The sequence below is a fragment of the Penicillium coprophilum genome (genome assembly GCF_028826855.1).
Source record: "Penicillium coprophilum strain IBT 35676 chromosome Unknown utg000007l_segment0_segment0, whole genome shotgun sequence".
Classification (NCBI taxonomy): domain Eukaryota; kingdom Fungi; phylum Ascomycota; class Eurotiomycetes; order Eurotiales; family Aspergillaceae; genus Penicillium; species Penicillium coprophilum.
In genome coordinates this window covers 832,046-859,960 of record NW_026622726.1, presented here as the reverse complement: position 1 = coordinate 859,960, position 27,915 = coordinate 832,046, and the positions used below count along the sequence as shown (strand labels likewise).

General features: G+C 47.9%; 10 protein-coding genes across 10 annotated transcripts; 5 read left to right on the top strand and 5 right to left on the bottom strand.

Moving 5' to 3' along the window:
- Positions 1-11: 11 nt before the first annotated feature.
- Positions 12-1,636, bottom strand: N7500_010924 (putative acyl-CoA thioester hydrolase; the record flags this gene model as incomplete). Its single annotated transcript, XM_056682062.1, has 5 exons — positions 12-562; positions 627-808; positions 860-1,156; positions 1,212-1,276; positions 1,343-1,636. 5 exons carry the CDS (start codon positions 1,634-1,636, stop codon positions 12-14), a joined length of 1,389 nt encoding a protein of 462 aa, XP_056527471.1.
- Positions 1,637-2,613: 977 nt separating this feature from the next.
- On the top strand, positions 2,614-4,057 carry N7500_010923 (uncharacterized protein; the record flags this gene model as incomplete). Its single annotated transcript, XM_056682061.1, has 4 exons — positions 2,614-2,728; positions 2,781-2,832; positions 2,909-3,960; positions 4,011-4,057. 4 exons carry the CDS (start codon positions 2,614-2,616, stop codon positions 4,055-4,057), a joined length of 1,266 nt encoding a protein of 421 aa, XP_056527470.1.
- Positions 4,058-4,931: 874 nt separating this feature from the next.
- N7500_010922 (uncharacterized protein) lies at positions 4,932-6,402 on the bottom strand (the record flags this gene model as incomplete). Its single annotated transcript, XM_056682060.1, has 2 exons — positions 4,932-5,446; positions 5,517-6,402. The coding sequence occupies 2 exons, from the start codon at positions 6,400-6,402 to the stop codon at positions 4,932-4,934; spliced, it is 1,401 nt and encodes a 466-aa protein (XP_056527469.1).
- A 2,818-nt stretch (positions 6,403-9,220) lies between these two features.
- N7500_010921 (uncharacterized protein) lies at positions 9,221-9,963 on the bottom strand (the record flags this gene model as incomplete). The annotated part of the gene is made up of 2 exons (XM_056682059.1): positions 9,221-9,662; positions 9,752-9,963. 2 exons carry the CDS (start codon positions 9,961-9,963, stop codon positions 9,221-9,223), a joined length of 654 nt encoding a protein of 217 aa, XP_056527468.1.
- A 1,456-nt stretch (positions 9,964-11,419) lies between these two features.
- Positions 11,420-13,073, bottom strand: N7500_010920 (FMN-dependent alpha-hydroxy acid dehydrogenase; the record flags this gene model as incomplete). Its single annotated transcript, XM_056682058.1, has 4 exons — positions 11,420-11,595; positions 11,652-12,321; positions 12,377-12,882; positions 12,941-13,073. The coding sequence occupies 4 exons, from the start codon at positions 13,071-13,073 to the stop codon at positions 11,420-11,422; spliced, it is 1,485 nt and encodes a 494-aa protein (XP_056527467.1).
- A 1,001-nt stretch (positions 13,074-14,074) lies between these two features.
- On the top strand, positions 14,075-15,253 carry N7500_010919 (3'-5'-exodeoxyribonuclease; the record flags this gene model as incomplete). Its single annotated transcript, XM_056682057.1, has 5 exons — positions 14,075-14,107; positions 14,178-14,355; positions 14,413-14,903; positions 14,957-15,147; positions 15,202-15,253. 5 exons carry the CDS (start codon positions 14,075-14,077, stop codon positions 15,251-15,253), a joined length of 945 nt encoding a protein of 314 aa, XP_056527466.1.
- Positions 15,254-15,774: 521 nt separating this feature from the next.
- N7500_010918 (uncharacterized protein) lies at positions 15,775-17,407 on the bottom strand (the record flags this gene model as incomplete). Its single annotated transcript, XM_056682056.1, has 3 exons — positions 15,775-16,449; positions 16,497-17,081; positions 17,135-17,407. 3 exons carry the CDS (start codon positions 17,405-17,407, stop codon positions 15,775-15,777), a joined length of 1,533 nt encoding a protein of 510 aa, XP_056527465.1.
- A 1,923-nt stretch (positions 17,408-19,330) lies between these two features.
- Positions 19,331-21,323, top strand: N7500_010917 (putative amino acid transporter; the record flags this gene model as incomplete). Its single annotated transcript, XM_056682055.1, has 6 exons — positions 19,331-20,263; positions 20,313-20,472; positions 20,526-20,537; positions 20,589-20,793; positions 20,847-21,205; positions 21,289-21,323. 6 exons carry the CDS (start codon positions 19,331-19,333, stop codon positions 21,321-21,323), a joined length of 1,704 nt encoding a protein of 567 aa, XP_056527464.1.
- Positions 21,324-22,411: 1,088 nt separating this feature from the next.
- N7500_010916 (uncharacterized protein) lies at positions 22,412-25,358 on the top strand (the record flags this gene model as incomplete). Its single annotated transcript, XM_056682054.1, is given in 6 exon segments — positions 22,412-22,459; positions 22,512-22,647; positions 22,709-22,958; positions 23,019-23,306; positions 23,356-23,430; positions 23,450-25,358. The coding sequence occupies 6 exon segments, from the start codon at positions 22,412-22,414 to the stop codon at positions 25,356-25,358; spliced, it is 2,706 nt and encodes a 901-aa protein (XP_056527463.1).
- Positions 25,359-26,809: 1,451 nt separating this feature from the next.
- On the top strand, positions 26,810-27,875 carry N7500_010915 (ankyrin repeat domain-containing protein; the record flags this gene model as incomplete). Its single annotated transcript, XM_056682053.1, has 2 exons — positions 26,810-26,885; positions 26,935-27,875. 2 exons carry the CDS (start codon positions 26,810-26,812, stop codon positions 27,873-27,875), a joined length of 1,017 nt encoding a protein of 338 aa, XP_056527462.1.
- Positions 27,876-27,915: the final 40 nt, after the last annotated feature.

Sequence of the window (27,915 nt, the reverse complement as noted above, 5' to 3'; positions counted from 1 at the left end):
TACTTTTTCGCCTACTCCGTCACACTATCCTTGATACTCCGCAGCGCACTCATCTTATGCGCTGGATCAATAGCAGCAGCATTCTGTGCCCTCCGACGGGCATCAACCCAAAGCATAAACTCACCGTATCCCTTAGGCATAACCTGCACATTCTTCTCAACGAGGAATGTATAGTTAAACATACCCGTGGACTTCTTCGTACCGTGTTCGACATCCCGCACCTTGGAGTCCACACGCACCTGTACCTTGGTGTACTTGGTACCATCACCCTCGCGCTCCTCGGGTTCCGTGTACGCAACCGTCGCGCGCAGGTACAGCACACTGCCTACGGGGACTGGGTTCTCGAATGTGCTGGGGTCGAGAGCGACGAAGTTTGGTCGAGCATGTGCAAAGGATGCGGCACAGCAGAAGGCGAGCTCGAAGGTCTGTTTTAGCAGGAAGCCACCGAAGATCATGAAGTTGTGTCGGTTGCGGTATTGCGGTTGCATGATCATGGCGGATTTGAGAACTGTGTCGCTCATGAAGACCTGGTTCGGGGGGCGCTTAGCTGCGCCTTGGGACTCTGTGGTTGGGTTAGAATTCTAGGATTTAGGCGATATGATGGGTCAAAGGCTTTTGGTACATACTCAGATAAGACATTTCCTTCGTCCACATCGAGTGAATCAGGTTGCTCTCTTCGGCATCTGGTGATTTCTCCAAGAGACTGCGTGTACGAAGAGCCTTTTTGCCCTGGTAATTCGCCTCGCCCTTTCGGAAGAGCCGCTTCTCCTCCTCGGTTTCAACGATGAGAGGAGCCACTGGGACAGGCCTAGGTTTGGGTGTTAGCTTTTTGTAGCACTCGATACAAAGAGGGACATACGTCTTGGTAACCGGGTCCAGTGAGACCATTGTGAAAGCACAAGTGATCAGAACATCTTCAGGCTTTGGCTCCTGTCCTTCCGGGCGGGCCTTCTTGACCTGGAGAGAAATTTCCATGCTTGATCGACCAGTCGCATAGGTACATTGGCCGCTGAGCTCAAGGTCGCAAATCTCCATCAGTGGGTTTTCAATGGTGATCCGGTCACACGCCGCAGTGACAGTGGATACACCGTCACCTGTGTGACGGTAGGCAACGATACCAGCAAGGGCATCGAGGTCCATCAGAAGGGAGCCCAGTCTTGTCGAAATGATCAGTCAAATGCCGGATTGATATGTATGCCATGAGAACGTACCTAATATGCCCGGAGGAGTTGAGATAAGAATCCAAAAGCCACTTGTCTTGGGCCAAAGGCAAAATCTACCGGTGAGTCAATATCAATATCTTGATTCGCACCCCACAAAATAAAATAAAAACTATACGTACAGCACTGTAATAGCTGTCCGACATCTTCTTTGGCGAGAGATCAGGCTTAACGCTCTGCCCGGCCTTTTCATCCAGTCCAGCCTTCTCAGCCTCGCGGATCTGTGTCAGTGCATCAATCCATGGCGTCTTGACACGCATGGGCATCCACGTCGCCCGGGATCCTGCCTGAGACGGCGTGGAGTGAAAGTCCTGGGTGTTGATCAAGGATGGCTGGGCTGCGACAGCAGCTCGCGCAGGTAGCGCAGCCAAAGATTTTGAGCGTGCAAGAGCTGATCTTCTACCGATGCCAAGCATTTTGATGTTCAAGAAAACTAAAAAGGAGACAGAAATGTAGATATCCCGGTAGATTGTACTCCGGACTCAAAATGACGATGCCCGAGGATCTGGTACATACAGAAGGCGGTAGTGACCAAGGGAGATTTAATTACTCGGTGGCTTGGCAGAATTTGACCGCCCTGTTCACTTGACTTTTGTCGCTGTTATTGGCGATTAGTTTCAATTACTGCTGTACTTGAATGGTAGCTGGTTCAAATATGAGTTTCCTGGACTTGGACACGGAGGACTCTAATCTACATCTTCTGCGGTAAAAGTGAGGATTAATACATGCTCTTGAGTTAAGCCCCTGATGGCCACTGGAGCTTCTCGTAACATTTTCTCGATCTGGTTAGCCCCCGGAGATTCTCGGCTCGGACACGAAAAGCAGTGTCATCGATCCCGACACGGAGTATGTATGTATTTACATTCTGGTGGAGCTCGAGGCCTCCAAAGAAAAGTGTAAGCGGACAAAAGCCGAGGAATCATGAAATCTGCCGACTTGACCCTGGTGTTGTATAAGCTGGGTCTACCCAACCCCGGTTCCCATATACATACATGTGTAAGAATATTACGGATTGTACCGCCGCTCTTAGCGGTCCTGCAATTTTAGACCTCGGGAGGTTGCTCTCTGACATATAGGATAGGGCCTTCCGAGATTCGAGGGTTGAAACCGCATACGCTCAACAGTGAGGAACTTCTTTTTCCACTTAGCCTACTTCAAGGTAAAATATGAAGGAAATATGATGGGGTTCAATTAAGCTTAGCCAAGCTCCGGACCGAAACCACACTACAACTTGTGGTGTTCTCCAATAGCCAAACAGCGTCAAGATGAAGTCATCGAAAGGATATTAATCTAAAAAACTCATTTCTAAGGAAACTTGCTCTTGATTATTGTACTATTCGGATGAATACATTGATTTGAAGAACTCCGAAACCAAAGTTTGTGAATCGGTAATATGAGTGACCCAACAAACCCACATATCAAAGAGCGCACTACGCCTCAATGGGGTCTGTATCAGCGAGAGAATTTCTGGAAACAGAATGAAGGAACGACCCCTTTGTTCAACACTGGCAAGTCTTTGCTATGACTCTTCCAGCCCCACAGCATCACTAACTTCTATAGATCCCCGGAAAATGGAAGAAAGAGCGAAAGAAAAGCTGAGTGAGGGCGGCTGGTACATACCATCTCCCCATAAGACAAGACCAGGAAACCCTGAAACTCATAAACTAACCAAAAAACCACCTAAACAGGTACTACGCCTCCTCAAACGCAGGCATGTCAAACACACACCTTGCAAACCGACAAGCCTTCTACCGACACCGAATAATCCCAAACCAACTCATCGACACAAACAACCGCTCAACAAGAACAACCATCTTCAACCATTCAGTATCTGCGCCAATCGGCTTCGCACCAATCGGAATAAACAAAATCTATCATCCGTCCGGCGAAGCCGCCGTCTCAAAAGTCGCCAGCGAGCTCAACTTACCCTATTGCCTTTCCACAGCGGGCAGCACGTCCATTGAAAAAGTGGCATCAGCAAATGGGCCAACAGGCACCCGCTTTTTCCAACTATATATGCCTCACGACGACGAGCTGACACTATCACTTCTAACGCGGGCATGGGAAAACGGCTTCGACGCGCTGATACTCACGACGGATACGTGGCAGCTCGGATGGCGACATGACGACGTTGCGTCATCGAATTATGCATTTTATCGTGGATTTGGAGCGGATATGGGACTTGAGGATCCCGTTTTTCGAAGGAGATGTGTAGCGGACGGGATAGATCCTGATGTTGATCTTGTTGCGGCGTCGACGAAGTGGATTGATTCTGTTTGGCATGGCTGGGCTTGGTCGTGGGAGAAGATTCCTTGGTTAATGGAGACTTGGAGGAAGATTAGCGGAGGACGGCCGTTTGTGATCAAGGGGATTCAGTCGGTTGGTGATGCGCGAAGATGTGTTGAGTTTGGGGTTGAGGGGATTGTTGTGAGTAATCATGCTGGAAGACAGGTTGATGGGGCTGTTGCTAGTCTTGATGCGCTGGAGAGGATTACCGAGGCAGTCGGAGAGAGTATTTATGTCATGTTTGATTCTGGGGTGAGGGGTGCTAGTGATGTTGTTAAGGCGTTGGCGCTGGGGGCGAGATTTGTATTTATCGGACGGCTGTGGATTTGGGGATTGAGTATTCAGGGCGAGGATGGAGTTAGGCATGTGATGAAGTCGTTGCTGGCGGATTTGGATATTTTGATGGGTGTTGCTGGGTTTAACGGAGTCGAGGAGTTCAAACGGGATATTCTTGGTTGGTCCTAATTCTGGTGGGATATGATGAATGCTAATGTTGAGTTACAGAGTCGGACCCGAAGAACTACGCACTCATACCGCAGAAAACTTTGTAAATGGATGCTGGATACTCCATACAGTGACACATGATACTGTATATATGGATGGAGTCATGACAGATAGCTCTTTCTGACGTGTCGTCGACATCAAATGTACACGACCTTCCTAGGCGACTAACGGTATGATATGCGAGAGGATGGTATCATTTGGGAAACATACCCCATAATTTCCACAAGACCCCTAAATGCTCAGTCCCGTAGACCTCTACAACTTGAAAAAGTCAGGCTGAGATGGTTCTGGAGTAGAGGTCAGACTGGGCCCTCCGCCGACGAGGGCCACGGCGAAATAGTGGGTCAGAGGTCGAAACGAGGAAGAAGAGAAGGGGGATTCCACGGACGAGGGGGGTTTATACCCCTCACGTACCTTCCTAAAGTAGGTACCTGCTTTGCACCTTCCTCCTTACTATCAATGTCACACGCCGGCTCGCTTCATAGAGGCAGGACGTGTATAAACGGTAAAAGGTGGATTGATTACACATGATTCATGATGACAACTGGGGACAGAATATATGAGATGTTGGCCTCTGGCCGATGAGATTGTAGACTTTTGTCTATGAAAGTGAAAATAAAGCAAGTCATGTCCAATCTAATTGAGGGACAGATATTGGGTGTGCCACACGAAGCGAGTGATATATGCAGCCGAAAACAAAAGCTGGATAGACAAAGTGCCACCAGCATGTGCCAGAATGAGTGGGTGCTCGTATGTGGACCCAGGTGTATTAACAGAAGTGAAACGATATGTGGAATAATTAACAGTATGCATGAAAAAGACATGGGGAATAAGTAGGTGTACAGTAATACAAGGAGCAGAAATATGATTGTCGCCAAATCAAAAGAAAGTCGAGAAAGGAAATATGGGCTAAAATGCAATTCAAATAACGAATGCGCCAAGCATTACCGTGAACATAGACCAGCTAATGCCGCGGACGAAGTGGGATGCGGAGCTGTCGGAGACTGTGGCCATTGTGGAGGTGGCTGACGATGTAGTGACTGGCGGTGGGGTAAATGTCCCATTGCCCGCGGATGGGGTTGAAGAGGTTGAGGTTGAGGTTGAGTTCGACTTTGAGGCTGAGGCTGAGGCTGAAGCAAGCGCGCCGAAACCGATTTTTCCATTGTCAAAGTCGAACACAGTGTAAACGTTTTTCAAAAAAACATCGCCGACTAGCCAGTTGGCACCGTTGGATGCATAGCCGACAATGGTCGAAATGCAGTAGTCCGAACCATCTGACTCGGGATTTCCGACATAATCCTTGGGAGAGACGTTATATTTGACACCGGAGAACTCGAACTCAATGGTAGCAGTCGAGTTACATGGGATCAAATAGTTGTTTTTGTTGGAAGGCTGTTGAGAGGCATCTGGGACGAGAGAAAACAGGATCTTGGCATCTGCGGGGGGGGATCAGGAGATATGTGGTTCCAGTGTCGATGGTAGCGGATTTGCCGGAAAAGTTGCAACTTTTTCCATTCACATAAGCATCATCCACGGGGATGCTCCAGATTTTGCCGTTGGTGGCAGTGTATTTAATGGTCCCATCAAATTTGGTTGTATCGACATTACCAAAGTTGATTTCACCATCCTTACCACCGTCTGCCGAGCGAGAGAGGCTGAATCCAACCAGGTTTGACTTGATGAGCTTTTTGTCAGCCACAAGATCCATGAAGGATGGCAAATTCCACCCTTCAGTATGCGACCGACCCAGGCCAAGGATGCCGTCGAATGGGTAACTTTGAAATGTTTCCGAGGCGTTGTTGGCTTGACCGAAAGTTTGCGAGACTTCAAGCCCTGCAATTGAGATGGTGTCTTTCCCCATCTTTCCGTCGACCCTGCCGCTCCCGTAAAAGAGGCTGAAAGTCGAACCGTCGGTAGTATAGCTGGTTGATTCTGACCGATCGAACTTGTGGTGACGTTCGCAGACAGGCTCAGTGCAATTCGAGTCAAAGACCCAGGTATTGGGTGCTCCAGTATCGATTGCCATCCACATTTCCTTCTTTTGAGAACCTACGTAGACGGGGGAGAAATATGAATAATCCGTTCCGTCCTGATTCAACGGTGCACTGTTTGATAACGACGGCTTGTGGGACTCGACAATTTTATAGCCATCGTCGCGGCGAACGGGTATTTTCTTCAGGTCAAGAGTCCAGGGTTTTGTGTCGGTTGTGCTGGATGTGTCGATGCTGTCGGTGCTATCGGTACTTTCGGATTTGGCTTCAATCAAGGTCCATGGAACAAAGCGACGTTCGACTGTTGTTTCCATGGACAGTTTCATCCGCAATTCCCATGGATAAAAGGCGTGCACGCCTGAGATGCCGGCAATGAAGACCAGACATGATGAGAGATGCATGATCCCGAGGGATTTTAAGTAGAAAATGTAGATAGCTGCATCTGAGGAAGCGAATGATTGAATTGTATGTCTACCCGATATAAAGACAGCGAAGGAATGAATAAGAAAGAGCAGGAAGTAGAAGAATTGAAATGAGTGGAAAAGAGGGGAGAGAAGTGGCGATATCCACCGTGAACCCCTGACCAGAAACAAGAACTCCCAGTGGGCGTTATACTGTGATGGGATTAGCTTCCACTGTCTCCCCCACTTCTCTAACGCTTCCAGTATGGATCTTCTCGTTAAATGGAGCTAGTGGAGCCTAAGCTCAAAGTCCTGGAATATCACTGCTGCAACGAGTATACTATGTTGTATACGGAGTACAGAGAAGACCTTGTTTTTTGGGGACTATTTTTATGTTGACTATGATTGGAAGGATAGGAGCGTATGGATTCGATACGATCCAGTTCAGTTTAACAGCTACCCAGCTCAATAGCTCAGGAGCTAGGCATTGAATTTTTCCCTGGCAACAAAAACGAAAACAAAATATACAGTATAGGAGAAACATTCGAAATTAGAAAACCTTCTCCGAGTTCACAGTGCGACCGTACAAATGCCATTGGGTGTACGAGTACAAACATACGGTCTAGACTTGATTTACGCCTCCACTCGGGTCGAGAACGTCTGACCCTGGCAGCCCCAACAGGGACCATTCTTATTTTGCAGTGAATGCTTGGGCCTCCTTACTCTACACAGTCGAGTGTTCATAAATTAAACCGATTGAGGCTTGAATGACTCGTATGTGAGATACATTTTATCCTAATTTGACTGAATGCAAAGTACTCTGTGTGATGGTGGCAAAACTTGTATTAGATCTATCACGTAGATCATGAGCCAATTGTGGGGACGCATTACATATGAGATCGAACATATCCAGGAGTTTCGCGAGCTGTGTCGCAAGATATGCGGATATCAAAAGATGGGCGAAGAGTGGCCCTGTCATGTCCAAACTGGATAGTCGCTACCCAGTGCGGAATACACATATCATGAGCCAGAACCCGGTATCTGGAAACGAGGACGCCGGATATTCCCTTAGCAAATAAGTTGAAATGCAGTTGTCTAAAGTCCTTTCAAGTCTAACAATGTCTCACTTGTGCCACAAGCCGTCGGTGGAAGCTTCCATGATGCAAACTAAAGTCTACTACGATGGTCACACACTATGCGATAAATATTATTCATCAAACATTGGACCCCTTGCTATTTTATTGCTGTTCATATGTTGGACCAAGTGCATATTTACGGTATGTGCTCCGTAGTATGGACCGACTTCTATTAATGGAGAGCCCTTTGTAGCCTGAATTACTTTAGCCTCAATTGATTGCTGAACTTGGCTAAAGGTCGGCTAAATGGGTCCACCGAGAAGGGGACTGCTCGCGACTCGCCGGTATAGGCCCAAAGAATCACAACGCCCGGTAGATGACAACCCATGGAAGCACAATGAATGCTCAGCGCTATCTCAGCGTATACCGATGCAGTCACAATTATGCCAACAGAGGCACAACACCAGTAAATCACGATGCAAAGCCACAAAACAATTTGCAACCTAGATAGACTAAAAGCACCAGCCACAAGAGAGATTTGGCCAACTCCAAAAGGTAAATGATACATAACAGTTGTTAAAAAGGAAAAAAAAAGAATTGGATGACGCACAGATCAAGACCCCCAAGATCCACGGAAGCAATTGATAAATCAATCAGATAATCGACCCCAGCTCTCCCCGAAATAGCCCGAGCGGAGACTCCGACCTCCCCCACGATTCCAGCGGCAACTAGAAATTAGAAGGGGGAAAATAGAACAAACCTCGGAACTGCAAAGGAATTACCCCGGCGTTAGAGAGAAAGTCAGAAGGAGAGTGGGCTGATTCAATTCTCGAGGTGCAGAATTTCGGCACGCTAGTGCCAATGTGCCGACGTCATTGTTCCCGAGCTGGACAGAGACAGCGCTGTCGGGATCGGAATATGTGTACGGAGTAGCGAATACCACTTGTAGGGTTAGCTGGATAGTTATCTCGGCATGGCACATGTGACGGAGCGTGGTGTAACCTGTGTGTAATCCCCAGCGATGAACTTAGGAAAGGACATGACCCACTCAACTGGAGCTGGCCTGGTGACCTCGGGTTGATGGAAATGCATTGCATTTTTGATTAACGGCGGAGAAATTCCCGGCAGCGTGGATCTGGTTTTGTCGTAGATCATGGTGGGTATCCGATCGAATGCCTCGGCACAACGAAAATGTGATTTTTCGGGGTTTGGCTCCATGAGTGAGAGCAGTGAGTCATCTGTGACAGTAGATTGGTGGTTAGTTTGGAGATTGGAAAGGTATGCATGGAAGTGTTCACTGCATTTGGAATTGTTCTCGCTTTGGATCTCCTCATTCATTGCATACCAATATGGTATTATACGCAGAGTTCAACCCGACAGAATGGTGTTCATTACAAAATAGTAGTAACAGAAGTCATGGCATTTTGTTGGAGATGGTAGAAGTAGTTAGGTAGTAATGTTCAATTGAATTGGAACAACTCGCCAGAGATGTAGTGAAATAAGATAGATAGAAAACAAAGCCCATGATCGGCTGGCCGACACCATGGAGGAATACGTCCACTCCATGGGAAAGATATTACATCAAAACGCTAGTATCTCAAACAATCCAACGACCCTAAAAAAAAGGGGACAAGACGAAAGCCTGAACAATGTATCAAGCAAGAAAAGAAATCAGTTCATCACAGGCCCGTCAACGGGGCTAAAAGCAACAAGAGTGGACCAAAGAGGCAGGAAGCAGAAGGCTACTTTCTCTGAGCACTCTCCTTGGGGCCCATAACATCATCAAGGAAGCCAGCCCATAGCTCACGTATGACACCAGGCTCGGAGGTACTGCTTGATCTGCGTTGAATTTCCTCGCCAACACGCGAGCGGCTGACGGCCTCGGTAAGCGAGAATGGGTCCAGATCGATGGCGTGATTATCGACGACCTCGCTCATGGCGCTGGCAGGGACGTCGGCACCGGTGCCAGACACGGTGTAGATCTGGGGCTTCATGGGTGGGGCGGTGGGTGTTTGACGCCATGGGATGGAGGGGAGCTCGGGAAGGACCGGGACTTGGATGCTGCGCTGCAGGGGAGCGGCATCGAGGTCTGCCATGCTGGGCATGTAGACAAAGTCGACGGTTGAGGTGTCGTTCAAGGCTTTTGTGGCGCGGGAAGTATTGAATTGACGGGAAGAAGATGAGCTGAGGTGTGTTAGAGTTGAGTTCGTCATTTTTGAAGGATTGAAATGCAGGCATTGGTAGATGCAAAGAATGGAACGGGTGGGACATACTCTGAGAATGCACTGCCGTTGATTCTGCGCATGGCGATGCTGAAGGCACGGGATTGGAGGACATCATGGTTGGAGAGAGCCTTCTCGCCGGTGTTGGCGGGTTGAGCAGACTGGACTCCAGTGATGTGGAGGCTGCGGCGAGAAGAGGGTGCCACAGGCTGTTGGGAGAGAGCTCTAAGAGCACGGACAGATGATGAACGGGGGGCAGCCATGATGAATTGTATAGAATTATAGCTTTGAGATAGAGCTATGTTGGAAGGCCAGGGGGAGGGTCTCCGAGTATAGTGGGGGAAAGCAAAAGGAAGGAGTAAAGAGGAGAGTAAGGAAGTAGGGTATGAGAAAATGAAAGCAGGAGAGTTTTATAGAGCTTAGAATGGTTGGGGAGAGCTATGAGGGCACTTCTTGGCGGTCTGGACCGTTATCGATAGTGTACCAAAAAAAAGTAGTGCACGTCAACACTAGAAGGAAGTGATTTGTTCGGTTTGAATTAAAAAGAGATTTTGAAAACGAGGTGGGAAGAGGGGGAAGCCAGGACTCCCTTTATATATATGGACCGATGACTGTTCAACAAATCTCTCAGCGATCTACGTAGTGCGTAAGTAGTAGATACTCAGTAATCGGGACTACAGCTACCCCGTACCCACCAGAACACGGAGTGACAAGATGTACCCGGTACATCACTTACCCCCCCTCGAAAATGATGTATTCTTTACTCTCCGTCTCTTTCCCTCTGAAACTGGTGATTACGTCTTCTACATCTTTTAAATCCAATGAAATAATCACCGGCATTAATCCTCGGCCCTTTATTGGATCTCCGCAGAATGGGGTAATCTACCTATACTCCCAACGTTCTGTACTGCTGAATTCTCCTAGGGGAAGTGGAAAACGGAGAGGACCTAGGTATCCATATTCAGAGATACCTACCTACCTACACAACGGTTCCATTATGCATATCTTCTAATCCTTTAATCCTGAGTGGCTACCACCTGAGTCTGTACCAAAAGTTGGAGACATATAAGCCACGAGAAAGAAAGAATAGAATTCCAATTTTGGTACCTGGTTAATCGCCGATCAACTGTTGAGGAATCCCATGACCAGAAACGGATTCTAATAATATGAGTCCGGAGTAATGTAGTCTAAATAAGTGGAGCGGTGAGACTCGGAGTTGGGTTCTCCCTTCCGAATGATCTACGCATTTTCGCTATTCTCCGTTCTACACGGTAAATGTTGTACATCATTCTATGATATCCTATGGTGCAACGTGTCCCTGGAATAATAGGCTTTTCTCCCTTATTTTCCCCGGAAGGTCCGGGTCGAATTCTGGGATCAGCAGACCTTATAGGTGGCTGATATTTTATGGCCAGGGGCTCGGGAGTATTCAATAGCTGTAAGGACCCGGGTGTCAATAGATCTTGGCAGGAATCCATCGGAGTCCCCCCTGTCTTTCCCCCTAGATCAGAGGATACGGAATTTAGGGGGTTGATTTTTTTTGGTTGGGGTAGATAAATGGGTACATTGATCCATGATTGCTAGTTTATCAGCGAGGCAACTGGTACGGAGTATATGTACGCACGCCCCCAAAAATAGATACCTCACCTCCCCGCGCTATTCGATTGGTCAACCGACATCGCAACCCCGGTGCAATATCTCATACCCAACTTTGTATGCTCAAAGCTTCGATAAACTCAGTCGTCGCCCTTTAGCTATGGCCTGAGCGTACGGGTGCGAGCGAGACGCCGGAACCAGATGGTCGACATCCCCAGTGTGCACGAGATCGGGGGACGCCTCCGCCAGAGATGTGATGCCAATGTTTCGCATAGATGTTTCCAGCTCATCTTGCATAACTGCGACAAATCGGCATCAGCAAACTATAAAAGCAGGATGTCAAGCTATCACTTACTGTCAATCAGGTGCTCTACTCCCTCCTGGCCGTAATTGGTAGCGAAGAGCATGCTCCGGCCCATACCCACAGCTGTTGCACCCAGACACACGGCCTTGAGGATGTCCGTTCCACGCCGAATACCACTGTCCACATATACCTCCATATGGTCAAAGACCTCCGGGCAACGCCTGTGGATCTCCAGGAGTGTGATGATTGACGGCGGGCTCGTATCCAGGTTGCGACCGCCGTGATTGCTGAGCAAGATACCATCAAGCCCTGCTTTCATGGCAAGCAGCGCATCATCCGCTGACATCACTCCTTTCAAACACACCGGCTTATGCGTGTGTTGTTTTACCCATTTCAAATCTTCCCATGTCAGCCCGGGGTCAATGAACCCAGACATGACACGGCCAAGTCCGCCGCCTTTCTTGTCGTTCTGCACCTTCGACGGTGCCATGGGCACTGATAAGTTCTCATCTGCCTTGACGCGCTCGTCGGCTTCGCGCTTACCAGGCCACGCGGCGTCCACGGTAACAAAAATGGCTTTGATGTTCGGGTTCGCTGAACACTGGCGCAGCAGGTCGGCGGACTTTCCTCGGTCTCTGTTGACGTACAACTGGAAGAAGAAGTCGGCTGAGGGTGCTGCCGTACGCAGCTCCTCCATCGTGTAGGATGAATTATTTGAAATCTACCCAGATCATAAGCATTGTGACTGACAGTGGCAACACGTCATATAAGCTCACTCCTTGCATAATTCCTTTGTTTTCACAGGCTCTGGCAATAGCGAGCTCCCCATCCGGGTGGATCAGCTTAGCCATTGCTGCCGGGCTCACGAATAGTGGGAGCTTGTAACTCCCTCCGAGAATGTTTGTTCGGGCATCTACCGAGCGGACATTTCTCAAGACCCGCGGCCGGAACCATATGCGGTCAAAGCATGATTTATTGGCATTCCGTGTGATTAGATCTGTAGCTGCACTGGAATAAAAGGCCCAGGTCTTCTTGTTGGCGGTCTTCGATGCCACGACTTCGAAGTCATGCGAGTTGATCAGGGTGTGCAACGGTGCTTTCTCATTTTCTAGAATCACCTTTGGACTTTCCTCTGGAGGTGGTTTGGCCCACTCCGCGTCAATTGTAGACTCATCAAGGACACCCTTATGCTTGCTCGGGTCGAGGTTGTTTTTCATTACGCTGGGTGCATGAACTTCGGAATAGGCTCTTGTTGCATCTCTACCTGCATGCTTCAGGATAACTGTTGGCGAGACGGATGAGACAGTGTCATGGGATGATGCATTTGTTGGTGTACATACTCGCAGATCCGCCAGGATGCTCTTCCAAAAAATCGGTCACATCCCACACCTGCTTGTCGACCACAACCCAGCAGTCTTCGGGCGTCTTGTGCTCTGAAATCTGCCGAGCAGACAGCAATTTCCGATCTGCCATTGCAGGCAAATTGTACAAGCACGCGAGGTCTTTGATTAAATGGGAAGAGATTGAGAGAATATGAAGAAGAATTGACGAAATGGAGCCTAAATAGAAGCAGCCACCCACAGCGAGCTAAATACTCAGCAAATGTTGGGGGCGGGGATGGTGCTCGGCAATGTCCCCGAACTTACCCCAGACTTTACGGGTCAAAGTTCCCCGAGCTTCATGCTTGGCCATCCAGCTTCCGTTATGAAGTACGAAGTACTGTATGTTATATTGACCCTTTATGTTTGGCTTTCTTGTGGTTGATGTCTTCAGGACCAAGGTGTTCTGGATTACCACTACAGTCGGTTGAGATGTAATCCTACACAATCAGCTCGGTACATGTTTATAGTACAAAGATGTCAAAAGACCAATGAGAATTCAAGGTAGCACAAGAAGTTGACTTTTCGTCTGAGCTCACACAACATGCTTTGTGTTTGAAGACATTTAAATTATGAAGTGGCCTAAATCGGCAAAGTACCGACTTGGCCCACGGATTTGTCCCCGAGCGGCCTAGGAATAGTCGCCTGTGAATTCAGGCATATGTTTAGCATCAGCCACAGTGAAAGCCTCAGCCCTAGTGTGGCTGAGCATCTTCCGACCGTGAGTGAACACACATCTGTGCTTGACAGACATTTCATCAACACAATAACGAGGATCTTTACTCTAGTCATCTGATGCAAATTAAGCCTGCTAGTGGCTGTGCTTTGAAAGTTTTCAGGCGCAATATCATCTCGACTGTGAGGTCGACAGGGATAGATAGACCTGTCTACTTAGGTTTGTTTCATGTCCAAAATACAAGCCTATCAACTAGTTCAGCCATGACCAGTCTAGGTGATCTTGGAAAAATCGATCTGACATATTTCGTAGGTCTTTTCACAAGTCACAGCTTGACGGGTGTGTCTTTCATAAATTTCAGATCTGCTGGAAATCTCAGGAGAATCTCCACAACAGGAAGACAGCAGACTTCATCGAATATGGCTGAATCTAGACCTCTCAGATATGTTGATGTACGTCGCATTTCCTCAAGAGCCTTGCCTTGAAGGATTATCCATCTCATAGCTAACTGCGAAATGATAGATTGGTATCAACTTGAGTGACCCCGTTTTCCGCGGTGAATATCACGGAAAGCAGGCTCATGAAGACGATCTGGATGACGTTATTCAGCGTGCTCGGGATGTAGGCTGCTCAAAATTCATGGTAACTGGCTCAGACCTTGTAGAATCGAAGCACGCTGTCCATATCGCGAGCAAATACCGTATGTTTCTACCTTTCCAGGACCTTCCCCCTCTGTATTGACAGACGAGTTTCGCAGCGGGCTTTTGTTACGCAACCGTTGGTGTGCATCCATGCCAAGCAAAGCTCTTCGACGAGCACCCAGGCGGTCCGTCGCAAATGTTGGAGGAGCTCCGCGCTCTAGCAATTGAATCAACCCAATCCGGCCACGCCGTCGCATTTGGTGAAATCGGCCTTGACTATGATCGACTATTCCTGAGCCCCAAGGAGCCACAGCTCAAGTATTTTGAGGCCCAACTAGACCTGGCTGTCGAGATTCAGCTCCCTTTGTTCCTCCACTCCAGGGCTGCAAGCGAAGACTTTGAGAGACTCCTTGCCCCCAGGCTTCCCAAGCTTCCCAAGCGGGGACTTGTGCACAGCTTCACAGGGACAATGGATGAAATGAACCGGATGATTGCGCTGGGTCTTGACGTCGGTGTCAACGGGTGCAGTATGAAGACCGAAGAGAATCTGGAAGTTGTCAAAGCCATCCCACTAGACCGGCTCCAAATCGAAACTGATGGACCATGGGTATGTACTGCCCTGACTTTTGGTCGGATATATCGTGATTAACCATCTCGTAGTGTGAAATCCGCCCCTCTCATGCATCTGCAAAGCACCTAAGCGGTGCACCGGATCTGCCGAAGGCTATGAAGAAGGAGAAATGGCAGAAGGGGTGTATGGTGAAGGGCCGGAATGAGCCTATCGCCATCGCTCGTGTTGCTCATGTCATTGCTAGCGTCAAGGGTATCACCGTGGAGGAAGTTTGTGCAGCGTAAGATGTTGATTTATCCCGATGCTCGGCTCCATACTGACTCATTCTTTCTAGTGCTTGGAACAACTCTATCAGAATGTTTGGATTGGGCGAGGTGTCACCTTGATATTCTACACCATCGCAGGTGTATCAAAGGAACAATGCATAGATGCTACATGACATGCGATCACAAGATAGCTATATCTCTTACAGTCGAATTGAAAGCCTCGCTTTCGCCAATCCCGTTGTCTGGGTTATGACTGTCTCTCAATACCAATCATTTTCATTTCTGTAAAGTGAAGGTACAAATGACGTGAATATAACTTCATGTCGTTTTGTTTAAGACATCATTGCTCACAAGAAGTGACAGCTCGCGGTCTCTCTCATCGACAATGTTTCTTCACAGCAACGGGAGCCTTGGACCGTCCGAATTACATAGAAAAGTAGCTCTTCGTTTCGGGATTGATGCACAGCTGCGAAGTTGTTTGTCTTGGTGTCTCGATTTCGAGGTTGCAGGTAGCCATATAAGCAGCCTCAGTTTCTCGGAAATTTTTAATATTTCTTCTCTCCTCCACGTTTGTAAAAAAGGAGCCGTAATCATTATTTAGGTCTTATTATATATCACAGGAAGTGTGTCATATGAAAGATCTAAAGGTCATGAGCCATTATGATATCCACATCGTATGCCTCCATACTTTCCAGAGGATCATGATCTATCATATGGTTTCCCAGATCATCTACCAATTCGTCATGATCCGAAAGAAGCATACTATCATGATCGTCATATGAAGTCTGTGAAGACCCAATTGTTGAGAATGATGTATGAATCGATGTTTGAGTTGATTCTCCGATGTCTGAGAAGCCTGTGTCGCTAAGATTGTCCAAAAGCTGCTCATCGGACTCGCTATTCAGTAGGCATACGTCACTTTCCTCGTTTTCGTCGCAAATCAATGTTTGAGTAGAACATAGAAGTCCCGATTTTCTGCTCTCACGCTGTAGTTGATCCTTAGAAATGTGACGCACGGCCTCGTCTGGCACAACCGGTCCCTTTGATAGACGCTCTGTGGAGACCATCGAAGCTCCCCTTTTGATTGGCTTTATCCTGGGCATGGTTGTCTGGGCGATACGCCAAAGTGATGAGAGTACCGCGGCTTTGCAACTTAGAGCTTCAGGTTGTATTATCGTGTCATCGATGTGGCGAGAGCGAGAGCGCTCTAACAAATGTGATAATTTAGCTTTGATGGATGGATCATTTTTCCCTGCCAGCATAGACGATATGGCTTTCGTAATGATTGGGATTGTCACTCCTCGCTGGTTCATCGCCTGACTGGAATTAGCACTTGATTTGCAAATTGAGACGGAAAACTCACATCCCGATATCTAGGATCGAACACTGCGGGAGAGAAATCTACGAGGCTTTTGATCATGATCTGTCGTGATGAGACACGAATTGTAGTATCTTTGACCAAGTTGGAAGTGACCAGATGTTCAATTCCCACGCCGAACAACCGGTGGAGCTCCTCGTGGGATGAATATGATCTATCTCCAAACATGCGATTTTGTGATCCTGGAGTTTCCGAAGGACACTCATGTTGTGGAATTGAGACACCTGGCATTGCCCCCAGAAGCCGGGGGGCCTGTGAAGCGGATGATTCTCGTCTAAGACAACCAATGTCCAATTTGGAGTATTCCCGGACTGACGATACAATCTTGGGTTGGAGAATATACTCCAGCCGAATGTGAATTGAAGCCAATGTTGCTATTGGTACACCAGTGGGAGGACACGCATCTGGGGGATTGGCCATCGAGCTGGGTAAAGTCCGACCCGTTGTGTGGTTCCGCATCTTACACTCTCTGCGCAGACCAAATTCGAGGCAGTGAAAGCCAGAAGGGTCGACGCAACATTCACGTGCACTCGTCTTCGGCTCAACTGAGAATCCCACGTCCGACCAGATCTGGAACAAGAGATAGTTAGTTTCCAATTCGGGAAATACTTTCTCGAACACACCTCCATGTCACAGAGGTTGCCTCTCAGTTTTGATACGAATGCTCCTGCTTCATTTCGATCCCAATCTCCTCCAATGGAGAAGCGCAACTCCAGCTCTGGTGCTTCCGTTATCCACACGCTGCGAATATTTGACAAGTGTAGAAGTTCAATCGGTATTTGGGGAGTTCTATGGCTTGGTGGTTGGCTGAAATGAGCCGATGCGGTCAAACGAAGCTGTAGCTTTGAATCTCTGATTTGTAGAGTGGATTCACCTAAGTTGAGCCTTTGTGCCATTGTGAAAATTGAAAATGACTTAGCACTAAGGCATTATGTATTACTTCTGAGTCCTGCGGTTGTAGTCTAAGCGAGAGAATCGGGGATGTGTGGTGTTGGAGCCGGAAAGGAGTGAACCGGGCGTCCACGAGTGGTTATGACCTTACAGTACATGGACAGTGCACATGACGTTCGAGTACCTTAACCTGAGAATATTTATACCCGAATTATCAAGATCGGTTCGACTGTACTGTCGATATATTTTTGGGCTTTATATTTGTGATATAGCTGAAGTGCAAAGGGTTGTGCTTTTGATCATCTTGATAAAAATGGCTATTGTTGCCGAGCTTTGATCGCGGCTTCAAAGTAACACATCTCATACTAGCATACGTGATCCATTGGCTTCCATCTTCCCTAAGACGCCGCCACAAGAGATTGGCAGATCTGCGCCATCGCACTGGTCTCGTTCTCGCTGTTAATGATATGTAGTACTTGAGAGCCGATCAGTGGCATGGATTCTTTTCATTTTTTCTCATAAGTGATCAGTTCCAGCGAGTGCTGGTCAGTTTAGATCATCTTAACATGCAACCCAACTCTCTCGAGGATCCTTTTCATATATATGTACCGGATGGATCGGATTACGGGCATATATTCAGACTCCCCTATCTCGACTGAGACTCAACAGTTGACAAGAAGGAACAAATATTGTGAGATTTTGTAGCGCAGTTTCAGGTCCTTACTTCTCAAAGCAGAGCGTGTCATTAGTTTCATTGGTTGAAAGATGTTCTCCGATATGAAGATCCAGGTATATGGGTCTTTCGAAGTCCAATCTCATGTGATATAAGAGAAATTAAGATTTTGTATTGGGAAGGTTCAACCAGGAGGCGGAAACATTAACACCTAACAATCATCTGAATCCATATTTATGATTTCTTTTATGTTGTTCAAGCTGTCGACAATCAAGATACCCAGACCAAAAGGGCCGCTATACCCGCTGGGATCTATCAGACGCTATTGCAGCTGGAGGTGTGTTGTGTACGGCCGATATCGAATTCTACCTGGCAATCTTAATCAAAGAGGTACAGCCCGCCAACCAATCGCTTACTCCTTTTTGATATTCTGCAGTACAAATACATGAAGTCATATTGCATAACTAGAAAGACACAGAGTACATAATGATTCTTCGAAATATGGGGTTAGGGTTACAATTCGAGGTTTTTCATTTGCGATAGCGTAATATCAGGTACCTGACCAGACATGCAAAGGGTTCTTTATGACATCAGCATGTTTTTCATCGCTGGCAAAGGCACAGCACAGTGTGAAAGAATGACAGGCTCTCAGATTGAAAGAACTATTAGGCTGGATTTCACTATTCATAGCATAATCGGGGCATGTTGGACGAGTAGGCTTTGCTAAACGAACGAGATGTTCCCTGACTTTTTTCTTCTATAAACCCGCTGGAAAGTTTCATCAATTGCGTTTGAAAATATATATACCGATGGTCCACTCTTGAATGCTTTGGTTTTGTGCCCCCCCCCTCTTCTGTCAAAACGTAAGGCATATACGATGCTGCAAGGTAATTTTACAGAGTTTGCTTAAAGTAATACCCGAAAAGGATATGCAATCAAGTGACACAACTTTAAGTCCGGAAAGTGGACTTGATCAACTCTGTGGGCTTGTACATACAGAAATAGTCAGCCGTCTCTTGTTGGCTGTCCTTTTCTTTTACTCTATTCCCTTTACTGTGTTGTGACTGTTCTATGTATAACTGGGATATGCAGTGGAGTGGGCACTCCAGTTACATGCACGTGGCAAACCGTTCCAATTTTGAATATTATCACTTATCGATATAAAGAAGCTCTTATCGATAAGCTATCACGTGTGGCTCCATCCAGGTGGCCTGAAAGTAACCGTTACACTTCTTCCAACTATCTACGGTCAGCGATGCCAGGGGATGAGCCGTCAGAGGATCACCTGTGTGCCCATAATGGCCAGGATGAACATGAAGCTCAAGCATTGTTGTCTGCCTCGAGTGAGGAACATGAACTAGCCTTCCACCCGGAACCTCTCCGATCGCCAATCCCCTCACGTAACGCGACAAATGGCAATCGCCACTCCTCAATCTCTCAGCCTGCGGCTGATGGACAGCGCCGCACACCCCGTACCATGAATCGAGTTCGATTTGACATAGAGGAAGAGTCCGAAGACTCCAATCGCATTTCGATTGAGCGTGCTCTCAGCCCAGACAACAGCCCAGACGACACACTATGGCTGGAGGATGAGGACTATGAACTTGGCAATGAGGGCCCAGGAGTGCACCGCAGTGGACAATCAATTCCCCTTCTCACAAATATTGAAGCACCTAGTGTGACACTTGCGACATCGGACGATTTCTTCCCCGAAGATCATCTCGAAAATGCACGGCCGCGGAGTGGGATGAAAATGGCGTTTATGAACATGGCCAATAGCATTATTGGGGCTGGAATTATTGGGCAACCTTATGCCCTTCGTCAGGCAGGCATGGCACTTGGGATTTTGCTGCTGACTGCTTTGACCATCACAGTAGATTGGACCATTCGATTGATTGTGATCAACTCCAAACTCAGTGGCGCGGACTCATTTCAGGCAACTATGCAGCATTGTTTCGGGAAAGGTGGTCTCATCGCGATCTCCATTGCGCAGTGGGCATTTGCATTCGGTGGGATGGTCGCATTCTGTATTATTGTTGGCGATACCATTCCCCATGTTCTAGGCGCTTTGTTTCCATCTCTCAGGGATATGTCCTTCCTATGGCTCCTCACAGATCGCCGGGCCGTTATTGTTATCTTTGTTTTAGCGGTTTCATATCCATTGTCTCTGTATAGAGACATTGCCAAGGTCAGATCTTTCTTTCCTTACCACTGGTCAGGAACTAACAGTCAGGTAGCTGGCGAAAGCATCCGCCTTGGCATTGGTCAGCATGATAGTCATTGTTGTCACAGTCATAACTCAGGGCTTCCGGGTCCCGCCTGAATCGCGGGGAGAGATCAAAAGTCACCTCATATTCAACACTGGCTTTATTCAGGCTGTCGGGGTTATCTCTTTTGGTAGGTTTTAGTCGGCCCTGTCAGCAATTGAAAGGTCTGCTAACAAGTTTCAGCTTTTGTTTGTCGTATGTTTCTTTGTACCTATTGGTATCAATCACAATTGCTAATCTCCACAGACCACAACAGCCTTCTGATCTACGGCTCATTAAAAAGGCCAACACTCGACCGTTTCACCCGAGTCACACATTATTCGACAGGAATTTCTCTGTTAATGTGCCTAGCAATGGGTATCGCAGGGTTTTTGTCCTTCGGGTCTAAAACCCAGGGAAACGTCCTGAACAACTTTCCATCTGACAATATCGTCGTCAACATCGCACGATTGTACAACCTTCCAATCAACCTTGATATGGAGTTTCTTGACTAACTTTGACTAGTTGTTTTGGCCTGAACATGTTGACCACACTACCACTGGAGGCGTTCGTCTGCCGTTCCGTTATGGTTACCTACTACTTCCCTGACGAACCACACAACCCCGTTCGGCACGTTATCTTCACAACAGCCCTGGTGGTGACTGCAATGGTGCTTTCCTTGATAACATGTGATCTGGGAAGTGTGTTTGAGCTTATTGGTGCGACCAGTGCTGCTGCTCTAGCCTACATATTTCCTCCACTCTGTTACATCAAGCTTAGCAGCGCTACACGGCGAGAGAAGATCCCGGCGTATGTATGCATCTGTTTTGGGATGGTTGTGATGGGTGTCAGTATAGTGCAGGCGGTTGTCAAAATCATTCGAAGTAAGTTTGAAATTGGACCGAATCGAATGGTCAATTGGTCGTACCCTCATCACATATACTAATATTGAACTTTGTGTTTGCAGATGATGGCGAGGCTCATAGTTGCAGTGCACCTTAGACGAAGTGTCCCAGGACTTTCCACAGATGGCGGCCATGCTTATGTCTACACTCAGTGTGCCCGAGGAGTTTCTTTGGGACCGTGTTTCTATGTACATTTGTAACCACTGTGAGCGAATAGTTCTTGTGTATCATATGCTACAATACTTCCATTCGATAATCGCCATGTGCCGTTCTTCCATGTAGGAGTGAATTGCGATGTCTCAGTATGGGTAGCAGGTACTTCGGTAACTACTATCTAGGTAGACAGTATATACATCACGAAGCACGTGTACACAATCCTCGTGCCAATGACTAGGCACGTGCGCCTTGCGATTGCGGCTTCGCAAGCCATTGGTCTTGATTATCATCCTTTACACCTCCGCTTCCTCTTTGCATCCTCAAACCAAACGGTGATTGGCAATGGCTCTATAATTATATCTATAGGGCTCCGCCATCACGTGGAAGTCTTCGCATGCCTTGCAACGGCTCTCACGTGGATATGTCAGTATGTACTAGGCCACAAATCCTTCATGTACGACTGAGAAGTCGAGACCCCCCAAAAGACCTCAGGACCTCTGTAAGGACATCTGAAGATACCCTAGCTGGTACCAGACTCAGCACTTCAATTGTTTGCGCATCCACAGACGCGTCGCGTCTTTGATCCCAACAGGCCCTGATATTTCCTTTAATTACCTTCTTCCCAAATTCTCTCTTTCTTCTACCACTCTTCATCTCTTTCCTTTCCTTTTTTTTTTCTCTCCGTTGGAACCGCTTGTTCTCACACTTTTGATTTGGGTGCTTCGCACAGCTCTGCTTGGTGTCTCATCCGCTTTGCAGAGTCCCACCTTCTCGGAGCATCCCTCAATTGTCGTCTAATCGTTGCGAACCTTTGGGGGTCTCAAGTCTTGTATCCCTTCTGTCATTTATTTGATGGGCAACTGAGGTCACTTCGACTTCCCAATAATATCTCTCTGCGATACACCATCTCCACGCCCCTTTCCCTCTCCCATTTATTATTCTCTCGCCGTTTGTGCAACTTTTTCTACACTCTACTGCTCATTCTACCATTATTGAAGCTTTACATGCCACGGGAAGTGCACCAGCAAGATGGCTGAATCTGCCGAGCAGCTGCGCAAAATGCGAATTCTTCAAATGGTGATATCTAGTCTCTCGCTTATTTGATGTTTCCAACTGATGGCATCGACAGGCGGACCTAGGAACCGCTCGGCGTGAAATGATTTCCACTGCAGATCTGAAGAAGGAGACTCGCACGCAAATTGTCAATATCGAATCCAAGCGATATCTCGATCAAAGAGATGAAGCTCAATTGAGCAAATGGGCAAGTAAGTGCTGTACGAGACACGCCTCTGGGCCTCTCTGACTTTTTGCTAATCTTTCACGCAGATCTGCATGCTGAGATTGGGGATACCAGCGGGATGGAGGAACTCGATGACATAGATTGTGGCCAGTCTCACCGAGCTAACTTGCATGCCACGTTGCATCCCAATGGAAGTCAGCCGCGCACTTATGCCAATCATCCCTATCCTCTTCCATCTGCAGGTCGTGGCGGTGGTGTCATGGGAAAGAGAGGACGAGGTGACTTTATTACCACTCCCCCCAATGGACCTGCTGCTCTTCCTCCTGTCCCTACGAGGTAAGAAGTCGATATAATCTGCTTTTCAATGAATTTTAACTAACAGAAGAGAAATCGCAGAAGCTCTATCCATACAACTGTCCGCCGTCCAGGACGCCCGGGACCGCGCGGTCGCTCAGCCACGATGTCGGCCAGCATTCATTTAGATCCTGCGTTGAACTGCAATAACGACGGCAGCGATGCTCGTGACCGAGGAAGGGGACGTGGACGAAGCAAAGGCAAGGGGAGGGGAAACGTCTCAGAGCAGGTTCACAGTATGGTTTTTGATGGCAGGTACAGAAAGAGAATGCAGCTGACCACTTTTTTAGTCGCTTCCGCCCCTATCAGAGTCCAGCGACCGGCTCCAGCGTAAGTGGTGAGACTTTATTTAATGTTTGTATGTTAACTCCCTGATTAGCGTCGACTTCGGTACTAGAATCTCTGAGCCTGGAGACTTCATGTCCTTGGTTCAGTCCCGCCGAGCAACCGAAATGTACAAAAACCCCCCTTAGTACAGATATCTCTGCACCAATGCAGACGACTACAACTGCGCAGGAACCAGTGTCGCCCAAAGAGCCAAAGGTCAAGCTGCCTCCAGGTGGTACACCGAAGAAAAGAGCGGCCACCGTTTCCCCACCTTTGAGCCCTGCACTCTCACGAGCAGCACCATCAAAGCCGCCATCTCATGTCGTTCCTATCAAGAAGGCCACGTCATTACGGCCCGCAAAACCCCAGGCCACTGTAACCGAGATTTCTAAGCCACATATTGGACCCTACCTAGTGGAAACACCTTCGCCATCACCTCGTGTTGTTCCTATTGACAAGACTGCGTCTTTCAAATCTAGAAAAACCCAGACTCATACATCCAAATCTTCCCAGTCACATCGGCAATCTCCTCTGGTTGTCGCAGTCGCTGCAGATGAGATTCGATGGAAGGTCTTGCCTGGCGAACAACCACGAAAGAAGGGCGTGGCTCCTTCAAGCAAGGAGATAGTCTCGTCTGAACGCCCCACTCCGCTCGCAGAGCTCACGAAGACACCGGCAGTGAAGGCAACTCAAACCAAAGACAGCAAACAGAATGTTGTTACTAATAGCCAGAGACTAAAAACGAAACAGAAAATTCAGTCCCAAGACCTCCTCGGCGATGATGACTACCCTATGGATGCAGCAACAAAAGCTCACCGTCCTTTGAAAACAGTTGCCATACAGAGCCCAGGTACTGCAGAACTGGCAGGCCTCCAGTTTGTGGCGAAAGCCGACGACTCAGTGCCAATCAAGAGCATTGATGAAGTCATTTCCCCCAAAACACCAAACAATGATGTCCCAGCAGTCCACTCTCGCCGCAATGATCAGAATCAAGACGACAGTTTTGTTGTCTCTAATCGGCAGATTATTGCAGAACTTCGCGACATGCGCGAATATATCCGTTCACCCCATGATTTGGCGACTACTCGGGATATCGAACGCATACTTGAAGCTAAATTGCTCGAGTTGATGCCTACCACATCTGCATCACCTGCAGCCCCAGACGTTGGCAGTCAGCTGGATAATCTGGTTGCACTTATAGAATCTCTTTCGGCCCTGCACCAGCGGACTAAGGCTGCTGAAGCTTCTTCAGCTGCCAGGCGCGACCTTACGCCCTTTGAGGGGCACCGATCGCCGCCTCCTCCTTCCTCCAGTTCGAGCTCACCTCCTTCTGCTAATAAACGCGCGCACAAGGTACGTGTGCCCGACCTCTCACCGACCAGAAGTGAAAATTCAGATATAATCTCCCAGTTCGAATCCCTCCAGGTTTCGGACAAACTGGTCGCGCCGCTTCAGCCCCAGCGTGCCAGCCCTAACCCAGCTATTCGTCCCCTGGAGCCTCCCAAGAGGGCCACAACATCCGAAGCGTCCGTTCAGCTCAATTCTGTTCTGGGGGCGCGCTCAAAGGAAACGGTAAAAAGGGCGATGACTCTTAGTGATTCTATCTTTGCAGGACCTGTTGGCCCTAACATCTTGACCTCAAAGGCTACGGAACCCAATGAGATGCGGTCTCAGATCATGACGCGGGCTTTGGATGTCAATCATCCGAACATTCCCAGCCAGCAGGGTGAGATAGTCCAACCAACCGTTCGCACGATTGGCCCTGCGCCATACAAACCCCGCGTGATTGGCCCTGCTCCCTCGGTGTATGAGCAAACAACGTTGCGTGACATGCCAGGGTCTCAGATTCGTACTGTCTCCGTACAGCAAGCAACCACGGATACTCTCACTGAGAACCGCTCGTCTGTGAATGTGGCAAGCCAAGCCCACTCCAGTGACCCAGCTTCCGAGCAAGCTGTCGGTCGACTGCTTTCGATGCCAAATCCTGTGACCATTCCGCAGCCCAAAGTGAAGACCGCTAATTCCATACCTGTCATGCATTCGCGCCGCCAGTAAACAGGATCTGATTTACAGAGTCTGAGTTTCAGTAAACAGATTCTTCTACTGAACTCAGCCAGCTCTTATTGTCCATGCTTTCAACATCGGTGTCCTTTTGATCCCATCTATGGCCCAGTTGAGCTTTGAGGTCGTTTGCTTTTTCTGGCTGAATTGTTCCCTGTTTTCAGTTGTCAAATCTTGAAGAGCAAATGGTCGATGATCGTTTAACAGGCTTTGTATGAGTAATGAAATAATCAACCTTCTATTAACTGATTGCCTTTTCATACTTCAATGTAGATGTAGGTGGTTTCGCCCATGGTACTGTCAATTCAGGGAAAAAGCTCTCGGATGCCTCACTTCACACCTAAGTGCCTATCAATTCAATATCAATGTCTCAGCGGGAGCATATGACAAGACCTATAAAACAATATAGTGCAGAGGGTTTCAAAGGTTTTCATCCACCTACATTATATACTTATCTTTGATAGCTTTTACCGCAATTCCACTAGATATTTCCCGATATTCGTATATCATTAAATAGGCTCCTGATTGTATAATTCACTCCTATTTCTACATAAATTTCCTTTGTTATTCCACGCCTAGCTATATAAGCAAGATCCGTTCTTTAACTTGCATTTTAACATACTGAGCTTTTGAAGAATACTATACGGTCGATTCTAAGACAGGAGTGGGTGTATTGGTAAGAAGGGCTTCCTAGCTTATTAAGGGGTTATGACCGTCGTGGATAATCATGTGCACTACTATACATATTGGTCTCCGGCAAATTAGAGCAACAGATCTGATAGAATGGTGGTTTGGCCCAGTGGAAGAACATGCGCCTATGCATATTCTTTCCTGGAATTCATAGGAATAAGTAGCTATCAAGTATTGAAAAAAAGGGTTAGAGGTGCTACGAACATCTTTCGCCACTCCTATCTAGGTTTGACCGGATTTGACGGCGTATGCGCGCGCACTTAGACAGTTCAGCCAACAGCCTACGACTTCCACTTATTTTTGAAGTAATGGGATCGATGGTGGTAGAATGAAGTAAAAGAATGGAAAGGTGTATGATTAGGGTGATTTCTTTTGATTATGTAGTATCACCCTAACACCATGAAATGAAGATATGGTGCGATTGGGGGATGGAAATGATATGTGTAGTTTAGATATAAGACAGCACTACCTCTGATTTAACCCAAATCTATTGAAACGCCAGGGTATACATTGCCCACATGACAATAGATAGTATGAAAAATATACCTTGATATGAATATAATTTATATTGGCCCCCACGGAACACATGATTATTTTGATCTCTGAACTGTCCGTAGATGATTCTTTATATGTAAGCACTAGGCCTGCAACATCTTGAAACGTACGGCCTTGGTTCCCTTCAAAAGACGCCTTGTACCCATTTCCGACCGAGCTTTTTTTTTTTAGAAAACCTATTGAATTCTAAAATCTAGACGATGGAGGTGCAAAAAAAGAAGAGTACTCTCGAGCATCGTCGTGCGCAGAATCGCTTGGCTCAACGCAGGTTCCGCCGTAGGTATTTAGTTCATCTCTAGCATGGGAAGTGGGCTGACTTCCCCAGAACGTCAAAGCCAGCAGAAGGCCAACGCAGATCGACCACCGCAGCAGACGCAAACCCTTGAGCCACCTTTATCGGCGACCAACGATCCATCTGATCTTTTCGATTTCTCGGGACCCAGGTCGACACACCAGAGCCCTGTCAAATCCCCTCCCGGCTTTGGCGTCAACTGCCTACAAGGCGGCGCCAATGGACTGATTGGTATCCAAAACTTTACAAATATGGACGACTTGATGGGCCCTACCCTGTCAAGTCTCCTTGCAGGCCCGTCACCGGGAATATCTAATACCGATCCCGCTGAGTATACCCTCTTTGGCAGCGATCGAGACTCCATTCCCAATCATCCAGGTTCCCTATCAACCACAGTCGGCAGCAGAAGCACTTACAAAACAACACCAGGCATCTTCAACACAAACTTCCTACCGAAACCGCTAACAAATCACTCAACACCTGCCAGTGCTAGGGGCGCCAGCGCACTCCCACATGGGACAGCAGAACCCCACAACGCAGACTCGGGCTGGCTATCTGCACTTCACATAGCCGCACAGAAGGGTCACTATCGGATCATGCGCATGCTGCTCGAGCAGGATATTGACTGCAATGAGATAGACGGCAATGGAATGACGCCCTTAATCCACGCGACGATCGGCGGCTACGAAGATGTCGTCACGTTGCTTCTCACGCATGGGGCACGCATAGACCAGGTTGACTGCCAGGATCGCTCGGCGCTGCATTTCGCAGTTAATCATCGCCGTGAGGCCATATTGAAGATTCTACTGGATCATTGCGTGGGCGACCGGGGGCTCATCGATGCTTATGATAGTGGCGGACGCACGCCGCTGCATATTGCGGTCGATACTGGGTTTGAGGCGGGCGTGCAGGCCCTCGTGCAGCGTGGGGCCAGTGTACGTTACAGGACTAGGAAGACGCTTCCAGTCCCATAGGGTGAGATATATACTTGGGTACAGGTTTGAGTCAGTGGCA